At 35.7% G+C, this 15,040-nt stretch overlaps 1 protein-coding gene across 6 annotated transcripts in view; it reads left to right on the top strand.

Annotated features, from left to right (window-relative positions):
- The window catches only part of kiaa1522 (KIAA1522 ortholog), a 60,771-nt gene that overhangs the window by 39,279 nt on the left and 6,452 nt on the right, over nt 1–15,040 (top strand). For 4 of the 6 annotated variants that reach the window (XM_051136796.1, XM_051136795.1, XM_051136797.1 and 1 more), the window contains 2 exons: nt 14,038–14,193; nt 14,335–14,375. In XM_051136796.1, coding sequence (XP_050992753.1) covers nt 14,038–14,193; nt 14,335–14,375 — 197 coding nt within the window. The remainder of the gene's footprint in view (nt 1–14,037; nt 14,194–14,334; nt 14,376–15,040) is intronic. The other 2 variants (XM_051136798.1, XM_051136800.1) reach the window with 1 other exon arrangement.

Genomic DNA, 15,040 nt, shown 5'->3' with positions numbered 1-15,040 from the left:
TCCTAAATGAATTTCTTTTTTTGTTTTTGTTGTTGTTGAACACAAATGACAATATTTTGAATAATGTGGGTAACCAGTTTCTAATAGCCATTAATTATTTTTTACATACTATCAAAGTCGACGTAAAACACATGTAAAGTACTTTTACCTGTAGTGTGTTATTTGATATTCCATTTAATTTGAATATATTTTAAATGTACTGAATTTTAACTTCAGCATTACAAATTAGTGGTTGACCAATTGTCAGCCTGGCCGATTATCGGCGCTGATATTAAGCATCGGTATTGGTCATTTTCAAAACTGATTTACAGATTAAATTTTTTTGCCATGGCCCTTTTTATTCTTATTTTGACATTAATTTTAATTTTTACACCAGACATTAATATCTGTGCAAAATCAGCCCTGAAAAACACATATTGGTCGACCCCAATTACAAATGTCTAAATATTACAAAAATTACAAATCCTACTTGGGGTAAAAACATTAATTGCATTTAATATGAAGAGAAACTGAAATACATGTCATAAGTTCAACACAATTCATGTTTGTATAAAAATGGCTGCAAAGCAGCTTCACAAAAAAATGAAAGTTTCTACAGTACATTTAAGAGTAGCTTATTAATGGTGTCAGAGTGATGTGCATGTGGCAGATGTGTACAGATATGTAAAAATTAGGGATGCACGATATTGGTTTTTTACCGATATCCGATATGCCGATATTTTTCAACTCATTTTGGCCGATAGCTGATATGGATATATTTCCTTTTGTTTGTAAACAACACTAAGCCTCTCCTGTGCGGAAATTATAAGCAAATTATTTTTCATTTTGGTTAGTTTTTATTTGTTAGAATTAAATAAACAATAATTAAAGTTCTTTTATAATGACAGAACACTGAAGCTTTGAAAATAACTATAAACAAACTAAATCAATGCAAACTAAATCAATTTTTTTTTCTCAGAAAAATGCAATAACCTTAACATTTTATTTTAAGATTTAACGTGTAGATGGTCTAAAGCAAATGAGTTCTAAAAATTCTGAAAATCTTTTAGAGCTCATAATTTGAAAATAAATAAATAAAAATAAATAATATATTGCACATTAATGAATAAATCAGTATATATAAAATTATTTAATTTACAAGTGTCATGTTTGATTTGTATTCATGTAAGCTATAGCTTCTGACCTTTAAATCAAAACATCATCATGATTTATGACATCAAGTACTGCTTTATTTAATCAGAAACACAGTCTAAATGTTATTTGTGTATTTTACTTTCATTTTGTTAGAAGTAGGCCAACAGCGCCCCCTACGAATTTAAAACTCCTTACCGAATGGGCATTAGGACCAGGGGGATGCTGCCGCCACTGCACATACTATTACCGTTTATTACCGTTTACTCTATTACACACCAAACGCTTTTATTCTATAACTGCATTCTCAGATTAAATGCATCCAAAACAGTGAATCTAATCATCATTTAGGCAAAATGTTGCTTCAAGAATGAGCCACACTGCTGACATGATCTTATTGCTAGCACACCCTGAGCAAATGTGAGTTATTCCTCTTATCGGCAAGACATATCGGCATATTTTTTCATATCGGGTCGATGCCGATATTTACATTTAAAGCCGTTATTGGCCAATTCTGATATCGAGCCGATAAGATTTTGAAATGTATTCAAACAAACGGTGAACACTATTAACAGCAATGATTATTTGTGACATAAGGGGCAACATATATATTGAAAAAAACAGAGGACCTAAGACAGAACCTTGTGGCATTCCATACTTCACCGGCGTTAATTGAGGTGATTCCCCATTTAAATAAACAAAGTGGTAACTGTTGGACAGGTAGGATTTAAACTATCTTAAAGCATGCTTTTGAATACCCATATAGTATGCAAAAAGCAAGTCATTTGTATTTTTAATAAATTGAATAAGTTTCAGAAATCATTACTTTCAGTGTGTAGTTTCTGTAAGTATATTCTTTTAAAGTAGTACTTTTTAAAAGTATGCTAAAGTGTTTATTTTTTTTTCACAAGGGCACTATTGACTTGGTTCCCATGATAAAAATAAGCACCTCTCATACAGTTCAGTTTGAAATATGCCAAATTTCACCAAGTTGGTCTGTTTTTGTCAGTGGGGTCAAAGGTTAAGTTATGGTTATGAGGCCTTGAGTAAGAACTTATGCAGCTCCAAAATCTACACAACTGTTCACAGAAAGGGAGTAATAAATGTATTGTAAAAGCCCTACAGGCTTAGTGACAGTAAACAACGTAATTGTGTTTTACTAGTTACCTGACTATTAGCAATGAGTGTTTCTCGGTTGTTGCAAAACACTCCCCCATGGCCAAAAACCTGACATTTACACTGGTTTAGAAGAAACACTGCCTTGTAACACTCATTAATAGAGACATTCTCCAGCTCACCGTTGTTTTGAACTCAATTTGATGAATGTAATTATTACATCATGGGAAAAAATGTGTTTCACCCACAGTGCCATGCACAGGTCATGCATCCTGTTTTGTGAAGAATGTGGCTTTTCAGAATATATAACATGCGTGGATAGCATGAGGATATACTTTCACATGAATTGTGAGCTCTTACATTTTGGACAAAAATAGCAATGCAACTTGTACATTTCAGGCCATAATAAAAGCATCAAAACATGCATTGAAAATCAAAAGGCACACAGACTATGCTATAAAGTTTATGTGAATATGAGTAGCTCAAAGCGCTTGATCGTTGAGGTTTGGACAGCTCTCCTCGCTGTCCACAACGACCTTCTGTGGTGTTAAAGAATAAAAATACCACTAAACTCATATCCCTCTCTGAATTTTTGTATCTGGCATGTGTTTGATTTAACCACAGTGGAAGGATATTCACTATAATATTTACATGTTTTTGGTTACGGTCTATGTGTTATTCTTTGCCTTTCTTAGAAACAGAAGATGTTTTGACCACCGAGTTCATTGCACAGCATTCCCAACTCCTTGATCCTAGATTAAATCCCTGACAGGGATATCGAAATCACTTCATAAAAATCATGTTAATATTTTCTGAATGAATAAAAATACATTAGTGAAAGCCACACAATGATCTGTGCAGCATAATCCTGTGCTGTTTTTGCCCTGACGATGTAATTGACATTGTTTTGGTGGAAACAGCTTGTTGCCTGGAGATGTTGTCACTAATGAATGATCAGATGTGATAAAGAGAGAGAAAGACTTTGCTCAGGGTCACACTCTGAAATAGCCTCCTAACTCTAGAAAAACTAGTCTTTAGCAAACAGGCTAAAAAGCAAAAAATGAGATGGATAAGAATAAGAACATATAAATGGGGCATGTTCATGGGTAGATTACGAAGCACAACAGAGAAAGATTGTAAATATATCATACTAGCATATAGTATGATAACAGACATGGACTAAAGGCCACGAAACTGTAATTTTGATTTAATGGGGTGTTTAGTCCAAGCAAAACTCCCAACCCATTATTTAATTCATTTTATAACACAACCTCGCAAAGGCACTGAACAGTAGCCAGATTGAGACCCAATGGATATAAATAACAGGAGCATGAGTACAATACACACTGGTATTGCTTAATGAGAAACAATAGATGCTTTTATTTGGATGACCTAATGTCACCTCAACATTTAAGCACCACAGGGTGTCTTATACCACACAGAGATAAAGTATCTATTTCAAAAGAGTATTTACAATGTTCTATTAATGAGTAAATGAATCCATCTTCTTGTTTAATTAATGAAACTAGGTTCACTGGAAAAAATGTGCCTGTGGGCGACATTTCTTCAAAATGGTCACATTGCTTCTTGATAAAAGGTTAAAGGTGACATATCATGAAAATCTTACTGTTTCTGTGTTTAAGCGTTATAATTGGTGCATCTACCAACCAAGAAGATGTGAAAAAGGACAACCCTGTAACTTTCTTTTGTCAAGCCTTTCTATGCAAGCTTCTGAAAAAAATGAGCTGCTCAGATTTTGCTCTCCCTGTGATGTAGAAAAGGGATCTTATTATAATAATACCGCCTCTTAATCTGCGCGTTTCCACCCACAAAGCTGTCATTTTGTTATTGCAAGCAACAACGGTGTACCCGTTCTAACGCCATGGCAAAAGTTCAAGCGCAATAAGACATGAAAGAGAACTTAGTTTAGTACTCACATGTCTGTGTACGTTTTGAATGTGTGTGCTCAGAAAACCCTGTATCAGAAGTTTAAACTAATATGGTTTGAAACGCAGGATTTCAGCACGATAGACACGATAATATTTGAATTGAATAATCAAAACTAAACAGATGTTCTTTGGCAGGGTATCTGACGTATGAGCTGTAAAGGCACAGCCCTGTTCTGGAAAAGGGGATGGGGAGCAGCAGCTCATTTGCATTTAAAGAGCCATGCAGGAAAGCAGCCTGTCTCTGCTTGCACTCAAAATGGGCATTTTTAAAACTATATAATAAATGATCTGTAGGGTATTTTAAGCTGAAACTTCACAGACACATTCTGGGGACACCTGAGACTTATATTACATCTTGTAAGGGGGAACAATAGGTCTCCTGTGAAGCTTTATCATGTTTGAAAATAAAGTACCACCAACACTACACTATATCTAACTCATAGTACTAACAAAAGGAGTATTGCTGAAGCAACTGTGCCATTTTAGACTTAGGGTTAGACTTGTGTTTCACAAGACTTATACCTGACCAATCTATAACGCAAGTTAAGTTCTGTACCAGGTGAGCTTCCAAGCAAGTTTACTACGTCAGAAAAGCAATGTGGATCTAGTTACGTAATGCAAATGTGTGTTACTTCCATTTGTGTATAGACAGGTATGGATTTTGAGCTTTACAAAAGTTTAGGTAGATGCACATTTTTCAAGTGAGCCTCAGTTGTTATTAATATTCTAGAAGACTTGATGAAACCTCAAGCTTGCATTCACTATACAGATGCTGCTATACAGTTGAGGTCAAAAGTTCACATACACATTGCAGAATCTGCAAAATGTAAATTATTTTACTAAAATTATATAGTACTGACCTGAATAAGATATTTAACATAAAATACGTTTACATATAGTCCACAAGAGAAAATAATAGTTGAAATTTTATAAATATTTTATAAAAATGACCCCGTTCAACAGTTTACATACACCTGATTCTTAATACTATGTTGTTACCTGAATGATCCACAGCTGTTTTTTTTTGTTAGTGATAGTTGTTCATGAGTCTCTTGTTTGTCCTGAACAGTTAAAACTGCCTGCTGTTCTTCAGAAAAATCCTTCAGGTCCCACAAATTCTTTGGTTTTTTAGCATTTTTGTGCATTTGAACCTTTCCAACAGTGACTGTATGATTTGAGATCCATTTTTTCACACTAAGGACAACTGAGGGACTCATATGCAACTATTACAGAAGGTTCAAATGCTCACTGACGCTCCAGAAGGAAACATGGTGCATTAAGAGCTGGGGTTGAAAACTTTTGAACAGAATGAAGATGTATAGAGTTTTCTTATTTTGCCTAAATATCATAATTTTTCATTTAGTACTGCCCTAGAAGATACTTACATGTTTCCCAGAATACAAAATAAGTCAAATTTACCCTGATCTTCAAATTCAAAAAGTTTTCACCCTCTGGCTCTTAATGCATTGTGTTTAATTCTAAAGCATCAGTGAGCGTTTGAACCTTCTGTAATAGTTGCATATAAAAAAAAGTCCCTCAGTTGTCCTCAGTGTGAAAAGATGGATCTCAAAATCATAGTCATTATTGAAAAGGGTTTAAATACACAAAAATACTAAAAAAAAAAACAAAAACAAAGAATTTGTGGGACCTGAAGGATTTTTTTTTTTTTTCTGAAGAACAGCAACTGTTCAGCACAAACAAGGGACTCATGAACAACTATCACTAAACAAAAAAAAAAAAAACACAGCTGTGGATCATTCAGGTAACAACACAGTATTATGAAACAAATGTATGTGAACTTTTGAACAGGGTCATTTTTATAAATTCAACTATTGTTTTTTCTTGTGGACTTCATGTCTTTAATGTGAAAGATCTTATTCAGGTCAGTACTAAATAAAACAAATAATATGCATTTTGTGTGATCCCTCTTATTTTGGTAAAATAATTAGCATTATGCAGATTCTGTAAGGTGTATGAAAACTTTTTACCTCAACTGTAGATCCCTACACCTCACTGCAATATATACTAAAAATACCCTTAGAAGCCTACAACTTATAAAGTCAGGAAAGCCATAACAGAAGAGCTACTGTTTTTCTTATATTAGTGACATGCAGCTGCTTGTTAGCACCAAGCAACCTTGCATGACCTCTGTTATTACGATAGTAGAACATTAAGCAGATGGGATGCAACATACAGAATCAGTGTATATTTCACAGTAACACTTTTATTGGTAATAACATTTAACATTCAACATACGACCTTGTCACTGGAGGAGGGGCTCCATGTTTCTTTTGTAGACATCTGCCACATGAAAATTAGACTGATGTTGTTTGCGATGAGAGCGATATACACTAAACAGATTTCCTGAAATCAAATATTCCATATCATATTAGGAATATATAAACATATTAATTGGCAACTACACTACACACGCAAATAGCCCATGCATCAGTGTGTACACAACAGTCTTGGGTGGGGATTTTGAGGCATTTTTTTTTTTTTTTTAAATACCAATCTTTATATTACAAGCTTTGTTTGAAAGGCATTCTTGCGGCATTTCTTTAAAACAAAAGGCAATTGATTTGCTATTTTGGAATCAATTGGAGTGACATTCTAAGCATGCTTTAAGTGTCGATTAACATTTCTGTGGCTATTGTAAATTTAGTATGGAAGGCTGAGTGTTTGGTAGTATGAGAGCCATCCTAAAACATAATAAGGCCTGTAGAATAAACCCTGCATGCTCCTCAACCCCTCATGCTATTATTAGTAAGTATTGATGAAGGTTTCAGGCAGGGGGGAGAGGATTACTTTGCACAGTGTTGTTTTTTGTACGTAAGATTTATAGATGCTTCAAGGGACTTGTAAACACTGATAGATGCGGAACTCCATCACAGCCAAGAAAATAAACTTGTCTTTGGCTTCCTGACGCTAATGACTTGAGGTGGTGCACTGCAGGGCCCTCTAAAATTAACCAGATGATCAGGAGGGGAGGGGAAAGCAGAGCCGAGGAAAAACGCCTCATCATCTCCTGAGACACTGAGAAGACGCCCTAACGTCAGTATCATCTCCTCCAGTCGTTTGGTCAGATTCCTTGAAAACAACACAGAGGCAATTTTATGAAAGCAGCCCATTGTCAGAACGGGAGATTTGGGCCTGATATCTGGGGCAGGAGTCTGTTAGTCACGCTTAAACAACCAACTATAGAAGTGGTTACATATAATTAAATAAATATAATTCAACAATTTATGCAATTGTTGGTAAAAATCTAACTATTTCTGTGGGTGTAAAGCTGTAACAAAGAATGCTAATTTCTAGACATTTACACAACTTTTATGGAAGATTTCACATGGCTAACGTGCATTGTTTGGTTGAAGCTTACCTGTGATCAAACGCAAAAAGCAGTCATGGAAAAATGTGGAAAATAAAAGCTAAATCAGCTGCAAGGTACATTAACCTCCTATTGGTGTTTATCCCAGATTAAGCCAAATGTTAAAGAGTACGCCCTCTTTGACAGCCTCGGGACAAAATGATCCCACGTTTATAAGTAACTACAGTATAAGCACGTAGTCTCTGTGGGTGGTGGATAGAAATATTTAAAGCATATTGTAGTTCAAAATTTTCATTGTTTTCACACCTATAGGTTATACATTATACAGTATATACACATACATACTCTGACAGACACAACAACATTTGGTTTAAATGAGGACAGTGATCTGAGAGAATATTCAGAATAGTTTTGGGTTGTGGGAACAAGGTGACTTGCTTTATGGGAAATGCAGAACAACAACTTCTGAACTAAAAATGTTCCACTATCTGCAGTCAGAAAAACTTTTTAAAAGTTGTGATATATATGGGAATTTTATGTTCCCAGTTTTAGCTCTCATCTCTGTCAGTTCTACTGTTGTGCACTAAGTGGATCTGGGCATATTTAGGAAACTTTAGGAGAGATGTTCATTAAACAGATCTATAAGACACTGCAATACAGACAGCAGGGATTTCCTGTACTACCACCTGGTGGACTTTATAGAATATTATTTTTACAGTATTAAAAAAAGGTAAATTAAAATATAAATATTAATTACTATAAAATATAAATTTTGTAAAATAAAATATTAGATGAAAAACAATTAAAAATAATAATAATTTAAAAATGTATAAAAATAATTTTAAGATGAAGTACTACAATTATTAAAACTAAAACTGAAATAATAAATGAAAGCTAAACAAATATACATACATACATATATATATATATATATATATATATATATATATATATATATATATATATACACACACACACACACACACAAAGAATAATAATACCAAAAATTGATTGTGCTAATGTAAACCCATTTGCTTATGTGAACCGAGTGTTCAGGTTATGCTTTTGTAATTTGGCCTATGTGCATCAATAGCTTCAGTGTGAAAAAACTCAAGGGTCTGGTGGTGGTTTAAAGGCATGCATCAACTCTCATCTTCTCACACCATGTGCCAGATGGTGTCTTTTGGCTCCCCTGATAAATATTAATGGGATTTCTGGAGTTGGACGACAGTTGGGTGCAATCTGAATGACTGAAAAAAGAAAAAGAGATGAGAAAGTCTGGGATTAAAAAATAATCAGCTGCTTAGAAACATAATAGCACACCTCTAAACAACATATCAAAGAGGTGAGATATGATTCATGCATTTAGATGTGGTGAATCTCTCTATTCAAAGCTTAGAATGGGAAGTTTGCCAGCCGAAATCGTGACCTTTCTATCTCGGTTTGAAGTGACGCCCATAATTGTCAGCCAACTCCACTTGAGTCTTTGTTCAGTGCCAAAAACAGTGACTGAGAAGCGAGTGTAGACATGGGACGTCTGATAAATGGTTTAATGGTAATGCACTAGTGCACTCCCTGCAGAGGTATATGAAACATACCAAGTAGTAGTTATGTTACTCTAAACCTGAAATAATCAATTAAAGGATTAGTTTAATTTCATAATAAAAATTTCCTGATAATTTACTCACCCATACGTCATCCAAAACGTTCATGCCTTTCTTTCTTCAGTTGAAAAGAAATTAATGTTTTTGAGGAAAACATTCCAGGATTTTTCTCCATATAGTGGACTTCAATAGGGATCACTGGGTTGAAGATCCAAATTGCAGCTTCAAAGAGCTCTACATGATCCCAGCTGAGGAATAAGGAATTATCCAGCAAAACAAATGGCCATTTTCTAAAAAAAATAATAAAAACAATGCAGTCGCAAGTCCTGAACCGAGGCGAAGTGATTACAAAGCGAACATGCAAAGAAACCCTTTGGCCGCCATTGAAATCCACTATATGGAGAAAAATCCTGGAATGTTTTCCTTAAAAAACCTTAATTTCTTTTCGATTGAAGAAAGAAAGACATCTTGGATGACATGGGGGTCAATAAATTGGGAAATTTTTATTCTGGAAGTGAACTAATCCTTTAAAGCAAAAAGTTCAGACTACACAATTTTTTGGCATGTCTGAAAGCATGTACGAAGAAGCTACTGTGCTCCTATTGGCCAAAAAAATGTAAACATGCTAGTCTTTCTGTGGTGACTTTGCGAAGCATTGCTGACGTGCCATTGGTTGTCGTCCACTATGGCACATTACATGAGATTAAATCTCTTGACGCCCATTGTTGTGTACGAATCCTCACGACACCCTACGTCAAGCAAATTGGACTAAAACTGTGTAGTCTGAATCAGGCTTAACAGCAGGGTTGCCAGGTTTTCACAGCAAAACCCGCCCAAATGCAACTCAAAACTAGCCCAATCGCGTTTTGAGGGGGGTCCCCCATTAAAAATCGCATTCCAGGGGATAAAATACTAGTTTTTATGGCCGGGTTCCCTGGTACAGTTCACATTCCATGGGATAAAAATAACGTTACTGGGGTCGCTTCAACCCACGGACATGAAAAACAACCTGCAGCAAGAGTGTTAAATGAGAAGTCCACTTCCAGAACAACAATTTACAAATAATGTACTCACCCCCTTGTCATCCACAATGTTCATGTCTTTCTTTCATCAGGCGTAAAGAAATTATGTTTTTTGAGGGAAACATTTCAGCATTTTTCCCCTGATATGGTACCCCGATTTTGACCTTCCAAAAAGCAGTTTACATGCAGCTTCAAACGATCCCAAATGCGGTTGTAAACTATCCTAACCGAGGAAGAAGGGTCTTATCTAGCGAAACAAATGGTTATTTACATTAAAAAAATACAGTTCAAATACTTTTTATTCTCAAACGTTCGTCTTACCTTGCAGTCCTTGAACTCTGTGTATTCTGACCTAACTGTCATGAACCGGAACAAAAACAGTCCAGGCAGAGTAAGACAAGACGAGCGTTTGGCATTAAAAAGTATATAAATTGTATTATTTTTATTAAAATAACAGATTGTTTCGCTAGATAAGAACCTTCTTCCTCTCCTGGGATCGTTAACAACCGCATTTGGGATTGTTTGAAGCTGCATTTAAACTGCATTTTGGAAGTTCAAAATCGGGGCACCATTCAGTCCATTATATGGGGAAAATGCTGAAATTTTTCCTCAAAAAACTATTTATTTACGACTGAAGAAAGAAAGACATGAAAGGGGGTGAGTAAGTTATTTCTAAATTGTTGTTCTGGAAGTGGACTTCTCCTTTAAAGTAGCCCAGTTCTGTGAGAAAACTGCAGACTTGTAACAGTCAAAATGTTCAGTTTCAGATAAACAAAGTTCAAATAATCAACATAATACCTGTTAAAACACAAGGACTTTGCAAGGTGAATCACACTGCCCATCAGCTTTATGCAATAACTCATGTAACGCACCAGTACTAGTCAACACTTTAGATGAAGTATTTGATTCTAGCCTATATTGACTGAAGTCTATATTCCTTTTTACTATTCATAATGTTTACTATGGGTCAAATCATGGAGCAGATGCCCTAATCTGAGTATGGCTTGTTTCCAGGCAGATTTTAGGGATGGCAGATTAGCCAAGCTCCCCTGTCAAGGCGAATCCCAAGTTCAGTTGGTGTACGACACAATGGGGGAAAACAGCCAACATGTTGGGGGACACCACTCAGTAAGATGCTGACAAAAGCCGGGGCAAGGGGGAGGAGAGATGAAGAGGGGTGGGAAAGATCAGGGCAGCTGGAGGATTGGTGGCACACAGTAGATCTCATTGTGTCCAACCTGATTATCCTTCACAGGAGACAGCTAGTTGACATCAGTTAGTCTGCAGCCGCAGAAGTGGACAGTTAGTCATGATGCTGCTCTTATCATTCAAGTAAAAGACACTTTCAAACTACAATGATCTCCGCTTAATCTCTCAAGATAGTCATGGTGGTCTTCATAAGTAAAAACATTCGATCTCTGTTGTCGATCTTCAAGAAGAAGGGTGAGTAGATTCAAGAAGTTATTTAAGAATATAAATATTTCTCCAGGTTCTCAAGGTAGTGTTTATATATTGTCTCTCCAGCGTGAATATTGCTTTTTAAACTTGTCTTATTTTTAAAATCAAACCCCATTAAATGTGTTGACTGAAAATCCCCTTGAAATTGAAGTCTGTTGTGGAATTGTTGAATATTTGTTTTAATGAAACATTAGTTCTGTGTATTTAATTTGTTTAACTTAAAAAAGGAGTAATTTGCGAAATGGACCCGTACAGTGCATTTGCCTACAGTTTGTATTTTCACTTTCTGTTGTACCACAATGCTTGTAGTCAGTGCCAGGACACCTGACACCCCCCACGGGGTGTACTATACAAGAAGCTTAAAAGTTGAAACCGAGTGAACAGTTAGAAATCTGCATAAATGGCTAAGAGGCTGAGGAGAAGATGTCTTTGAAGGGAAAGTCCCTGTCTTAAAACACTCTCATTAACTCCATTTTGCAATGCCTTTCGGAAGCATCAAAACTCTTGTTATCTCATGCCCATAGTTTAAGGTACTCCGGAGATACGTAAGGAAGATGATAGGGGTACGAGTATGAGGGTTCTCAATGTTCCTTTGAGAGTGCCACGTCTAATGATAGGCCACCCTCAAGTGTCCCATTTCTTGCTATTGTAAAGTTAACAGTGAGTCTCAGTGCAAGGCAGACATGAAGGCCACTAAGGTAACTCACAGTGCTTTGATGTTCGCAATGCTTTGCATTTTTTATGAATAAATTTGCCAGATCTTCTAGCAAATTGTTTAATATTCTCTTGGGTCAATCCAGATTATGATGATTGCTGAGAATTTAGGTGCATTGCCCTTGTTTGGAAGATTTTTCTCAGTTCTTCATACTGCAGTCAAGCTTGGTCTTGGGTTATATATAGTTGAAGTCAAAAGTTTACATACACCTTGCAGAATCTGCAAAATGTTAATTATTTTACCAGAATAAGAGGGATCATACAAAATGCATGTTATTTTTTAGTACTGACCTGAATAAGATATTTCACATAAAAGACATATATTCCACAAGATAAAAAAAAATTGTTACATTTATTAAAATGACCCTGTTCAAAAGTTTACATACACTCAATACTGTGTTGTTACCTGAATGATCCACAACTGTGTTTTTGTTTAATGATAGTTGTTCATGAGTCCCTTGTTTGTCCAGAATAGTTAAACTGTCTGCTGGTCTTCAGAAAGAGCCTTCAGGTCCCACAAATTATTTGGTTTTTCAGCTTTTTTGTGTATTTGAACCCTTTCCAACTATGACTGTGTGATTTTGAGGTTCATCTTTTCATACTAAGGACAACTGAGGGACTCATATGCAACTATTACAGCAGGGTCAAACGCTCACTGATGTTCCAGAAAGAAAACACGATGCATTAAGAGCCGGGGGTGAAAACTTTTTGAATTTAAAGATCAGAGTAAATTTCATTCATTGCATCTTCTGGGAAACATGTGTATCTTCTGTGGCTTCTGAAGGGCAGTACTATATGAAAAAAAGGTATTTAGGCAAAATAAGAAAAATGTACATCAAATGTAATCTTCATTCTGTTCAAAAGTTTTCACCCCCGGCTCTTAATGCATTTTGTTTCCTTCTGGAGCATCAGTGAGTGTTTGAACTTTCTGTAATAGTTGCATATGAGTCCATCAGTTGTCCTCAATGTGAGAAGATGGATCTCAAAATCATACAGTCATAGTTGGAAAGGACCTCAACTATTATTTTCTCTTTTGGACGATATGTAAATGTATTGTGTGAAATATAGCATTCAGGTCAGTACTAAATAAACAAATAACATGCATTTTGTATGATCCCTCTTATTTTCGTAAAATAATTAACATTTTGCAGATTCTGCAAGGTGTATGTAAACTTTTGACTTCAACTGCACAAGTACTTGACTGGGATATTTCAGGTCATTTCAGAATGAAATTGATTAAAAGGTTTAAAGACAGAAAGTCAACTTCCACATGGTCCTTGTGCTGCCATATGTTAAATAGAGGCAAGCAAAGGGTAATCTGGTATTTCAAGGAATTAAAGATCAGAAGAGATTACCTGGTCACAGCTTGAGTGTGAACTCCATTACTATGTTGGAAATCTACAATCAACATGTGCCTCTAACGTCCGTCAAAATCTGACTAGAATTAGCTGCCATCTTTAGCAGGTGTTACTACTGGATAGAGAAAGAACAGGCATAGTTAGAGCACTCGACAGCCTGATTTCCAAGATTTTATTGCACCTCATTCACAAAATGGGTGTGTGGAAATCTCAGATCAGTCATATTTAAGAAAAAAAAAAAATTGAATGGGGTAATTTTTTCAAACTGTTTTGCTAATGCATCACTATTTTGATTTGATGCATTTTGACTGCATCCATTTTTTTATGTGAGTAACAATACCTTTCCTCTATTTTTAGCAGGCCAAAAGCAAAACGAGCCAAGCAAGCTGACTGTACACTACACAGCCTCCCAGCACTACCAGGAGAATGTGTTCATAGAGGGAAGCAGACCACAGTACCTGGAAGACCTGCACACTGAGGCCCAGGAAGGACTGAAGATACTACAACAGGAGGGTGAGCCTTACACCCATCTGTCCATCTTTTGTTGCACAAAACATACTATCTATGTCAGCCTTAATGCACTACTCACAGTCTGGCCTTCTAACATACAATTGTATTTTCTGATGCACCTCACTCAGTCTTTCTTCCATGCAGAGAACAAAAATGGAGTGGACTTTCAGGATGATCAGACTGTGGTAAGCCTCCGAAGATTATGGTGTGCTTTAGGATCCCATTCTGCTTTTTTTTTTCTTCAGTATGACAATAGTTTAATCTAACATAAAATCAGGCTAGCAAAAAAAGTTGTTCAATTTAAACAAATCAAATGTTTTCAAACCCATGACGCTTTTGCCCTGTCCCATAACCTAGGTCTGGTCTTGAACATTTGACTGTATCGAATAGTTAAAGTCATTAAAACAGAGTCATCTAACTTTAATTAGTTCAATTTTAGGGTCTGTCTCCAACAAACCCCTGAGGATAAGCTTTAATTGTAATTTAAGGGAATTATCATCAACACTTTTTTGGCAAATTGATGCAGGCCCTACTTTGCATCCTATTCATGGAGAAGACATATCACTTAAAAGGATTAGTTCACTCCATAATTAAAATTTCCTGATAATTTACTCATCCCTATGTCATCCATGATGTTCATGTCTTTCTTTCTTCGAAAAGAAATGAAGGTTTTTTGAGGAAAACATTACAGGATTTTTCTCCATATAGTGGACTTCAATGGGAATCAGCGGGTTGAAGGTCCAAATTGCAGTTTCAGATGTTAGAGACGCACATTACTCAGCTAGTAAAAGACAAGCATTTGTGGTTAAAAGTATATAAATTAGTTTTTGTTTTTTTGTTTTAGAAAATG

The sequence above is a fragment of the Labeo rohita genome, chromosome 19, assembly GCF_022985175.1.
Source record: "Labeo rohita strain BAU-BD-2019 chromosome 19, IGBB_LRoh.1.0, whole genome shotgun sequence".
NCBI classification, from domain to species: domain Eukaryota; kingdom Metazoa; phylum Chordata; class Actinopteri; order Cypriniformes; family Cyprinidae; genus Labeo; species Labeo rohita.
The sequence above is the reverse complement of the archived record's forward strand: the minus strand, read 5'-3'. Positions and strand labels throughout refer to the sequence as shown.